This window comes from Colletotrichum chrysophilum, assembly GCF_026319265.1.
Source record: "Colletotrichum chrysophilum strain AFK26 chromosome Unknown scaffold_99, whole genome shotgun sequence".
NCBI lineage: Eukaryota > Fungi > Ascomycota > Sordariomycetes > Glomerellales > Glomerellaceae > Colletotrichum > Colletotrichum chrysophilum.
In genome coordinates this window covers 18,498-29,937 of record NW_026517386.1, presented here as the reverse complement: position 1 = coordinate 29,937, position 11,440 = coordinate 18,498, and the positions used below count along the sequence as shown (strand labels likewise).

General features: G+C 52.4%; 2 protein-coding genes and 1 non-coding gene across 3 annotated transcripts; 2 read left to right on the top strand and 1 right to left on the bottom strand.

The window, feature by feature from the left end:
* Positions 1–1,115: 1,115 nt before the first annotated feature.
* Positions 1,116–2,093, top strand: COL26b_009839 (uncharacterized protein; the record flags this gene model as incomplete). The annotated part of the gene is made up of 1 exon (XM_053182555.1): positions 1,116–2,093. One exon carries the CDS (start codon positions 1,116–1,118, stop codon positions 2,091–2,093), a length of 978 nt encoding a protein of 325 aa, XP_053033461.1.
* A 422-nt stretch (positions 2,094–2,515) lies between these two features.
* Positions 2,516–3,565, bottom strand: THR1 (Trihydroxynaphthalene reductase; the record flags this gene model as incomplete). The annotated part of the gene is made up of 3 exons (XM_053182554.1): positions 2,516–2,714; positions 2,768–3,305; positions 3,454–3,565. The coding sequence occupies 3 exons, from the start codon at positions 3,563–3,565 to the stop codon at positions 2,516–2,518; spliced, it is 849 nt and encodes a 282-aa protein (XP_053033460.1).
* Positions 3,566–10,658: 7,093 nt separating this feature from the next.
* On the top strand, positions 10,659–10,731 carry COL26b_009837. The gene has a single exon. It is a non-coding gene; the product is annotated as a tRNA-Lys (tRNA).
* The last annotated feature ends 709 nt before the right edge of the window (positions 10,732–11,440 follow it).

Sequence of the window (11,440 nt, the reverse complement as noted above, 5' to 3'; positions counted from 1 at the left end):
ACACCCTTCATGGGGCGCACGCCGACTTCTGGCTCCGGCTCATGCGTCCCATCTTTTCACCGGCCTCGGTTTCGGCTGTCGGACGAGTCGGCAGCACCACCTTGGTAAAAGTCCCGTGAAAGAAAGTTTGCAAACGCCCAATAAGGGAGCGCATGATTACTCGATTGGGCAATTTGACGTGATATTGCGTGTTTGCGAAGACCAGATGATGGAAGGCAACTTAGATAGGAATCTGGAACGATGGCCTGGAATTTTCGGTACACCGAATCCAACAGTCCGGGTCCTGACAGGTTGTCAGCCGAGGTTTCAATTGTCACCTCAGTACCTCCACCGGTTCGTCCACTTCATCGGTATGAGGATGGACTCTACGTGGCGTTATCCTGCTTTCCCTTTGGTTCTATGGCCTGGATCTGTGTCACTTTTGTGATGCATCACAGTACTTCGTTACCATATCGATGGTCCACGGGAATTGCATTCGTGGAAGATTCAGAATTCGATTGCAAGGTCGCAGGCGCACGTTACTGTTTATCGCATTAGATCCCAAAGTGTCTACATGAGTCCACAGAATCACGTCGTGATTGAACTGTCCAGAAACTGATCTTCAGATAATGCTTTTGGATGAGGAGACATCTCATACACCGAGCAATATCTATCTACCTCCTCGTGGGCGCTTAGATGCCAAGCCTATTTCGTACAACCAAACGGAGATCTTGAATCCTCCAGGCAAAGACCATCCCCTTAATCGTCTAGTTGGAACGCCAACATTCCTTTTGTGAAGTTGACCAATTTCGAGCGTGAAAACGACCCCGCCAAGGCTGCATTCGAATCCGACCCAGCAAATTAGCTTCATCGCAATAGTGGTAATCATACTTGTGCAACATATTTCGAACGGTCTGCGCTAAAATCATACGTGAGCTCTAATAAACCCCGAGCTCTCAAGGCAAGGATCATCAGTAGTGGCGCAGCAGGTGCTACGTTAGCTTATTGTTGCGCCACAATAAACACTCGACAATGTTAAAGTTAAACCTTCCCCGCCCTCGACCGCGTGTTCACGAACCGCCATATTCTCAACTGGCCGAGAACCGCGAAAGCTCACACCTCTCTGTACAAACACCATGGAGCGCAAAGACATTATCGAAAAGCTGGCTTCGGCCGAGTCCTCGCGGCACAGGCCGATCATGACGATGGCCAACGGCGACAACACCTGGCTCATATCGATTCCTCGACCAGCCGGCGCAAAAGGCAAAGCATTCTACCACATCTTGCAGGACCCTTGGCTCGTCGGCGATGCCTTGACCCTCTATGCGTGGATCTTCCGCATGCGCCACCCAACAAAGGAAGCCTTCGACAGCTTGGCCGGGATTGAAAGCTGGATCGAGGAGATTGAGACCTCGGCGGGCGGCACGAAAGACGAGGGCGAGCCGTGGCTGGACGCGGTCCTCGTCACTCACATAAACACCGATCACCTGCACGAGGAGACGCTGCGAACCTTCGATGCTAGCACCAGGGTCTTTGCTGTCAAGGAGCCGGCAGCGATTATCTCGGCGTGGAAGCACTTCGACAACGTCGTCATCATACCAGATTTTGTGCGCAATACAGACACGACGTGGCCCAGCATCCCCGAAATACCAAGCTGGCTATGCGTTTTTCGCATCCCAGATGAGTGCGGTGTGTATCCGCTTTTATACCATTGCATGGTATTCAGCTTCGCTGGCGCCGACGGAAAGAGCGAGGTGATTCTGTATTCTCCGCATGGGGTCGACCCAGATGTTGTCGAAGCCGCACAAAAAGCAAATCCGGAGTCGAGTGTATTAGCGATGGTACACCCGCTTCATAAGACTGGTCTTATGGAGAAAGGCACAACGCTCGGGGTCACAAACGGGCTGAAGATTGTACGGCGGAGCGAGCCAAAGTACTGGTTGGGAACTCATGATGATAAGATCCAGTATTCCGGGCTTCTGAGTTGGGTGCTTAATCACGGCCGGTTGACGTTGGATGATGGTCTCGAGGAAGAAGCTATAGAGACTGGGCAAAAGTTGCCGAGGCCAAACCTTGTGGAGGTTGGGAATGGCAGTGGTTTTATTCTCGTGTAAACACTGAACATAGGGCACAAACTTCCGTTGTGTTTGAGCACAGTTGATAATGCAAAATCAAAATGATACACCACCGGGTGAGTTTCTCCTAGGAAAAAAAGTGTTTGATGTCGGGTGCGGGCAAATATGACCAACTGAACACGACCATGAAAACCGACATATGCATTAGCAATAGTAATAAGGTCGGCACCAGGGAAGTACTTTAGTACGAGGCTGTTGAGGGTGATAATATTATAGAGCTGGTATCCAGTGATCCAACAAGTATGATATCACAATTATTGGGGAGAATGATGCTAATTTCTAATGAGGCATGCGCCTTTATTGATTATAAGTCCCGTATCTTTAGTCTAAGACGTACAGGTGATCCAATCTACTAATACCCGCCCCAGTAATCCGTAACTCCGATTATATTAGATAGCAATTTACATGCAGGCGGCACCGTCGATGCCGAGGACCTTGCCGTTGATCCACTCACCGTCCTGGGAAGCCAGGAAGCAGACGACACGGGCAATGTCGATGGGGAGACCGACACGGTGCATGGGGGACCAGCCAGCGGCGTACTCATCGACACCCTCGTCGTCGAGCTCGGTGCCGTTGGGGATGTACTCGCGGCAGACGTCACTGGGATAATGTTAGAGCTGGAAAGTGTGTTATGGGTTGTCGGGAATGCTTACCGGTACATGTCAGTCTTGATACCACCGGGGGCAACAGCGTTGACAGTGATCTTCTTGTCACCGAAGTCGATGGCCATGCAGCGGACGAAGGTCTCGATGGTACCCTTGGATCCGGAGTAGACGGCGTGCTTGGGGACACCCTTGGCCTGGCCGGTGATGGAGCCCATCAGGATGAGGCGGCCACCGACCTCGAGGTTCTTGTAGGCCTCGCGGGCGACGAAGAACTGGCCACGGGTGTTGATGCTGAAGACGCGGTCGAACTCCTCGGGGGTGACGTCCTTGACGTGGCCGAAGGAAACGACACCGGAGTTGGAGCAGACGACGTCGAGCTTGCCGAAGATCTTCTTGGCCTCGGCGAACATCTTGACGATCTGGTCAACGTCGGAGACGTTGGCCTTGATGGAAGCGGCGTCGGAGCCGGACTTCTTGATGGCCTGGACGACCTCCTCGGCGGTCTCGGCGCTGTTGGCGTAGTTGACGATGACCTTGGCACCACGACGGCCAAGCTCCATAGCCATCTCGCGACCAATGCCACGGCCTATGGCAGCCAGTGTTAGTTGCATGAACCTTCTCACGAGATCGGACGAACTAGACCCCGAGATGCATCACGAAAGCCATGACTAAAGTCTGCCGGCAATCGAGTTGTGCACCGTCCAGGGCAAACAGGAAATATCAGATGGACTTACCGGCACCGGTGACGAGAGCGACCTTGCCCTCAAGGGACGCAGACGCCAGACCCAGAGGGCCGGGAATGCGGTCGTACTTGGAACCCTTAGACTCGGAGGTAAGGCCAGGCATTTTGACTGATTTGGAGGGGTTGGATTAAGTCGGGGAAATGGTGTTGTTATTGAAGAAAAGGTATCGTCGAGATAGACCGAGGAGAAGTCGATTAGTTGTTGAGTGAGAGTGGTGATTGAGTTCTGCTGAGCTGTTTCGAGAACCGGATTGGGAGACGGAAACCTGGGTATTAAATACGACATGTTGACATGTTTGATCGTGTGCGTGTTGGCGTCGGTTTGTTTCCCGCGTCTCCATCACAACGTCGAGATCGCCCGACCGACCGACCATGGTTCAGGAGACAGAAGCGTGTGCCTGAGCCTGTTCGTCGCACCGGAGGCCCGTGGAGAGACCGCCGGACATGGACGTGCGCTTCTCGGACGTCCGTGAAACGACACCATTTCGGTCGCTAGTCTGCGGCCACATTGGACCAACGCATCGCTTCCCGCACCAAAAAGCGAGAGCCGAGTGAGCGCCACATAGTCCATCCCTATTCTTTTCTGCTGATCGTCCCTGAGCTAGCGTTGCGTGCCCCCATTTCGTGCAAGTCAGGCCGGTCCCTTGGCGCCGCATCCACATTCTAAGGATAGACGCCGCTTGTGTACATACGCAGCCAACCTTACGCAACCTAACCTCGCTCCCACGCAACCCTTCCTGCAGGAAGTTATTTCAACGAGGTCGCCCGGACCGAGCCCCGGACGCAGGCCAAGGCGGACTGGCGGACTGTTCCACCGTGACGGGCCCCCTTTGCTCGGTCTTGGGCTCTATTCCAAAGACATCATTGGCTTCCCTTGGGCTTGTTCTTGAGCACGACGCCGGTCGCTCTTCCGTTCGGCGCGATGCCCCTCTTTGAGGTCTCTCTCCTGAACTTCGCGTGCCTTACTCGCGCTTCTCTCGCTATTCCGACGAATGCAGCATCCGATGCGCGAGCGGATGGGGCCGATTCCCTCGGGAGGGAAGCGATGATCCCAGGACTGAAGAGAGGCCGGGGTACCCCGGGGCTCACCTCCACATCCCGGCACGGATCACCACATCGTAGGATCGACGCCTTACGTTGCCGGTCAACAGCAGAACAGGGCGGCGCCACGAGTCTCAACGTCGTCCGAGAGGATCAGTGCTACATCCGCAGATGAGACTGCGTTTGCAGATTGCAGTCCGGACTCCAGCAGTGTTCCGCTCGCCGGCCGTGAAGATCTCAGTTGGTGATGGTTCATGAACGAAAATAGCAAGCTCGATGTGACGATGTTAAGAGGATGAAGTCTTAGATGTGAAGTTGTCAAAGTTCGATGCTACAGCTTCCGTCTCATGATTACAGGCCTCAGTGGAACCGCCTTCAAATTTCATGTGTGAACGGCACCCTTGGCAAGGCACATCGGGCCTCAACTTACCGAGCGAACGGTTCCGCAACCCCCACAGGATTCGGGGTGGATGCTGATGTCCGGCATCCCATTCCGATCCTTTCGTCGGCAATGGGGCCGTCTAAAGATTCCAAAATCCTCTCGGCGACGGTGCCATACCTGCCACCTGGGCTGCCGCATAAAGCCCTACCGGTAAGACTTGCTCGACACCGGCCCGGAAGCAGCCCATCCCCCGGCCCAGTTCGTTCCATGAGCGACGCGGCCATCCCAAGTGACGTGTGGAGCCCAGGCCATTCCGGGCGAAGGCCGTATTTGTGTTACTGAGCGTTCGTGGCCCGGGCCGAAAGTTTTGTATTCTACGGCTGAGAGGACGGCGCTGCCAGGCCGACCCATGAAGGAAGACCCTGATCCGGCAACTCATCGGTGTTGTCTCATGTGGTCGGATGGTTGTATATCCAATTTCAACTATTCCGCGGGCGCTGAATGCGTGTGGAGGAGTCATCGGATTACTACTTCGTTTCAAGGCCTTCTAATTGACCCCGACCATGTCTATAATGATCTTCGTGTAGTTCGTCGCAGAGATCTAGTTGATGCCCACAAAAGTGTGACTGGCCACGTCTACGATGACACGTTCAGCAAAGCTTTGTTTGAATCGGCATCTACTGAAACCTTTTTGTTCGTCGTGATACTTGACAGCCTACATTTTAGGACGATTCGTGGAATGCGGCTGAATTTCACCATCAGAAAAGGTTTCGATCAACGGCTTCTTCTCCACAGGTCTATCAAATGGAATTTTAGACAATTTATTGGATTTCGCCCCCCGAAAAAGTATAGGGCCGTCACAATGCAACGTAAAATGGTTGCCTGGTGGTGGTCCTCGTCCTTCATTCACAACACAATCGACGTCGATCTTTGCGATGCCCTCATCAAGGCCACTTTTCCAAGACTGCCATGAGCAAACGCAAGGGATCAAACCCGCAGCAAGGGAGACAGCGAGCGAAATTTGAAGGATAATTATTTGATCATGAAACCTTCCCGATCGCTTCTTCAAACGCAGCACTTTCCAACTTGTTCCAACAAACCCTGCCTCAATCTCTTCATTGCATGCATGTTGGTCACACTGCTTGGGGCCGATTCTTGTTGGTTCTGGACACTCACAAAGGCAAAATCCCGTATTATGCTGTGGTGGTGTGCTGTCGGCACAAAGGCACCCTACTCGTAAGTTCGGATTCCCCGTCAGCACCACCGTCAGCAGCCTTTTCCGTTGAGCGACCCGTCCCATTTGCGGTGATGACAAACTCTCTCGTATTTTTAGAGCTTGCACCGCAAACCAGGCTGGGCTTATCTCAGATACTTCAGCTGAGCAGCCAAGTCCTCCGCAGGCGATCCTACAAAGTGCAGACTGCAAGAGCAAAGCCCCCGCCACCCAACAAACACCTCGAACCAACAACCCTGGCTCCAACAGCATGATAGCCGGCGGAACACCCATCACCCCCAAAGGATATTGTTTGCTCTTCGGTCTTGTTCCAAGACCATTAATGAACTCATTCCACGTCAAGGTCTCACAATGGCACCCTTTAATCTAGCCGGCCCCCTCGTGATGATCTGTCTCAGTCTCCTCCACGCGGCTTGGGTGCAATCCCACACACACCCTTATTCAATGAAAATGCAGCCTTGAATGGCAAACACTGTGAGACCAATTCCCAAACGCCCAAGAAACCCCACCGCGGTGGTTCTGGGAGCTCATGCAATGCCTTTCATCTTACCGGATTCCGCAGCCCGCATACTCGAAGTCTTGGCCAACGCCAGTCTCTTGATGATGCCAAGTAGTGAGCCTGTGCCTCCACATGCTCGTCAAAAAGCCTACCCCCAAGAGCCCCCAAAAAGAGGCTGTGAACCCCCACAAGCGCAATATTGGCACATCCTTCGCCCTGCGGCAACAGCGACAGCCTTATCCGTCTGCCTGCAGACCGTCTGACGAGCTTTCTCTTGTGCTGGGCCAAGTAACACCACCCCATCGAAGATCAAAGTCGCCGAATGATGCCCCCGGGCAAGCCAAGCTGATCGGGCTGGGGTGGCTTGGTTCGCATTCCAACCTGTGGGCCCTCTCTCAATTACGCTTATATACATCTCAGACGGGATGTCTTGACTAACAATCAAGTACGCGTGCCAGCTTTTCCCAAGTCAGGGTTTGAAATTGATCTCATATCTTTCTTCTTCTGCACACCAAAAGAACCAAAGAAGGGGAACGCCTGCTTCCGGCATACATCTATCGAGGACCGCACTACACCATCGGCATGGCGCATAGCGGTGACTTGAGCTGTCCTAGAGGAGGAAAGTTCTACGTCTGCACCGGCAGCGCGAAAGAGTTTCTCGGCTGCTGTACTTCGAATCCATGCGCCAACGGCGGAGAATGCCCGGCCGACGACAGGAAGGTATCGTCCTTCAGTCTAGACGTCTACCCCAATATACAGGAGCAAAGCTGTGACGATCCGAGACCCGCGAAAGAGATCTGGTGGACCTGCAAAAACGAACACACGAACACGTTCCCGTTCATCGGATGTTGCGCGACGAATCCATGCAACGAGACAGACGGGCTATGCCCGATAGACAACCTCATCCCGGCCACACTGAGCAAAGACTCTAGTGCAAGAGCATTCTTTGTCGCCAGCGAGGATGCTTCACCAACCCCTTCAGCTTCCGCGTCCGCGACTTCAACACCGGAGAGTGGATCGGGAGGTGGTCTCGCCACGGGAGCCATCGTAGGTATCGCGATTGGAGCTGCTGTTGCCGTCGGCGTTATCATTGCCATCGTCTGGCGATGCGGCTGGCACGCTCGGAAGCGGAACGAAAGGCGCGAGCCGAACTGGGAGCCTGCGTCTCCCGGCCGTCATCCCGAGATGGGCTTCGCCTCATCGCCACACAGCCCTTCACCCTATGATCCATCACGCAGCCCCCGTCCGTATGACCCGGCCCGATGTAAGCCTCTCATCACCTTCTTCCAAAGGATCATGACTGACCATCCAAGCATCCTTCGCCACGACTACCGTCCAGGGATCCTACGCCTCGACCTCGCCGCCACACTCGCCGTACTACGGCTTGAAGCATGCCTCACCCGTGATCGATAACCAGCGCATGTCGACATATGCAGACAGCAACGTCAGCTCGATGACTAGTCATACCCCGCATGCAAGACACATTAATCCTTCAGCTGTCGGTGTGCCCGAGCTGCATACAGTCAGCGAGTTAGACGGTGTTGAGCATTACCCTCCGGTGGTACCACCACCGCCACCACAGGAGCCAAAGGCCACTTTGGCAGAACTTGGGGATGGAATGCCTACGAGTAAGAACTAATGATAATGTCGGATTATTAGAAAACGGCTAGAGTTCTTAGGAAGCGGGGAGTTCCGGTCATAATCACTATTCTTTCTATGTTTGTACATGCTCGAGGGTGAGTTCATGGGTCATCGTCATCCTCCAGCTTACATGCGTATAACTGGCCATGATGGCATGCACGCTGCATGCCATGGTCTGTAAAATAAAATCTTCGTGCTCACGTGTTCTTTTGCCAAGTCAGCTTGCCGACTGGTTTGGCTAAACTTCAAAATTCCCGCGGCCAATCGCTTAGGTTATATTCTATCACGTTTCACAGCATATTTGACACTCAACATGAAGATATGGTAGTTTGATAATACTTGTGCATTGTGGCAACTTGCACCCTCTGAATGCATCATACGCTAAGGGTCGATGGTCTGCTACATGATCATGTAGTACTTGCGGTACTAGAATGACTGTGAGTAATGACTACCAAAATTGCGGTTTGCCTCCTTTCAAATACATCTCATTTAAACTGAAACCTTGAAATTCAAAAGGCCGCACTGGGATTTGACTACGCCTGGTTGTGCCCGACTGATAGATCTGCAGGGTATTTCTACATAGAACCATCCCTCTTTTTGACTTGGTCCGTCTCAAAGGAGAGACCCGCATCCTTTCTGATAACTCCGTAGATCGCTGAAGCATCAACTTGTCGGTCTGCCGCGTCGGCATATTTCACCGCTTCTTCCAGCTGCTGCAGAATGAGAGACAGCAGTTTAGGCTGTGTACCGCTCTTCAGAGCTTGCCTTCCGGCTGCGACTCCGTTAGTAGCAGGGGACCATGGCCGCTCGCCCCGAGGAGGCATGTAAGCACCGGACGTCAATCGGTTCGAAACCATCAACCCGACCGGACCAATCTGCTCTTGGAGCAAAGCCTCCACGGTTTTGATTCCCAGCCCGGCCTTTTCACCGAGAGTATGGGCAACACCCACCACCTCTACCATGCCCATTGATAAGGTGTTCCTAAACAGTGAGTTCAGTCAATCGTGGTCTTTGCCAGCCGGAGACTTGGTGCACTTACGCAACAGCTTTCAAATAGCTCGCTTGACGAACGTCGTCGCCTGTCGGAACAATGCCCTTCCCCATTACCCCGGTGATGTAAGGACGTACGGTCTCAATAGAACTCTCCTTTCCAGCCAAGATCCACAAGAGTTGCGCCTTCGCAGCTATAGGACTTGCTCCGACAACTGGGGCAGCGACGTAGTCTGCCCCTTTCTCTTGCAGTCTTGATTTGGCGGTTGCCGACGAGGAAGGTTGGATGGTCGAGGTGTCAACAATTATCTTATTGTTCAGTTGACCAACCTCCAGAATCTTGTCCAGCACAGATTCAACCGCAAAATCATCAGCCAAGGACATGAATACAATGTCAGAGTTGGACACTAAGTCAGGGATGGTTGATGGAGTGCCCCCTAGTTGTTTAAGAGGGTCACCACGGGACTCAGTGCGATTATAGAAACGAAGACTTGGGCCCTGCTTCTTTGACAGATACTTCTGCAAGTTTGAGGCCATATGCAAGCCCATGGATCCCAGTCCTGGCCTTTGTCAGTACCTGCACCAAAATAAATCTGCATGGCCATGAACGGTGGGCTTACCTATCCATCCCAGTCTGGGAGCAAGAGAAACCTGTGAGGAAGACATGCTGAGTGTGAAGAATGAAATACTCAAGAATTGTCTTGGAATAGCTTTTGGAGGTAGCACATTGCTTTACATACTTGATCAACGATACGGTCAAGTTCACGTCTAGATGGCGATCTGGAGAAACGGGATAGCTCCGAGCACCGATCTTCCGTTAAGGTTTCGCCGGCAACGGGATCGGAGATTACGGTTGCCTTCCGGCGGAGGTTGTACTTGAGTTGTAGATCCGATAGATTGCGGATTTACTGAGAGTTTCGGGCACTTCATCAATGCCATCAATGCTTTTCTACGCCATGATGCTGTGGAATTTTGGCGGTCCATCGGCACAGGGCGCGAAGCTAGTTAGCATCATTGTCGACCGAGACCAAGTCGGAACCTGCATGAAGCTTTACACAACAGGGATGTCGTGACGGTCAATATAGTTCAAGTAAAATACCATCCGAACAATCTTTGACGTCAAACAACAGATATTATTGAACAGGGGCAAGTCTTCACAAGGATACGCCCTGATTTGGTGGTGGACGGGAGCCGACGGCGGCTAGAAGCAATTGCTGAGGTGTGGGCAACGTCACACACCGCGCGAAAATAAAGTTCGAAGAATGCGAAACTCAATTAGAGAATTCCACCTTAGCTCAACCACTCAAGGAATCATGGGAATTGTGAATCTTGAAGCGTGAATCGAAGATACAGCAGCCAGGCCGAGTATCTGAGTTTCGAACTTTCGGTCGCCGTCAACAATTCAAGCCCGCCTTGCTAGCTCAATCGGTAGAGCGTGAGACTCTTAATCTCAAGGTTGCGGGTTCGACCCCCGCGTGAGGCTCAAATCCTCACCGCGATTGACTCAACACAATCATTCGGGTTTATCTTTTCGTTTTTTTAATCAATTCTGGCTTTTCTGTTTGCGGTTCCTGACGAACGTCAATTGGTGCCTCTGTTTATGGTCTAACCCAGTGTCGGTCAGAACATGGGGTGGTACTAATTACATTCTTTGCTGCTATGTATCTTGAGTTTTACTGTATCTTGCCGGCCAGAGGAGGCTGCTCATGAATTGGCAGGTTTTCAGAGAGAGTTAATGGTCAGCTACTGGGTGATGCGTTTGTGTAGTGAGACAAAATCCGTTGTGCGTTTGGCATTGGGTAAGGAGAAGTAGAACGCCTTTCTTTCATTATCTGCCTAAGCCTACATATCACATGCCGTTGTCTGCCTGAGTCTAAAGACAACCTAGGATTGAGGTGCTCCTCATGAAAGGCACCGATGTTTTCTGGAACGCAGTCGAAAAGGGGACCAATTGAATGCAAGCGCCATCGTGTGTCGGTCTCTGTGTCACATCCGAAACAACCCATTTCATACGAAGCTTCCTTGAAGATACGATTCGATTCTTCAGGTGCCACAGAGAGGTCGCGATACGACATATAAGAAGCGTCCGTGAACATACACAGATGAGCACATCGTCGCGGAGTCATCGAACGTAACCAACATAGCAGCGTGAGATATTCTCGTCAACATCATCCCCATCGTTTCCTCGAAGT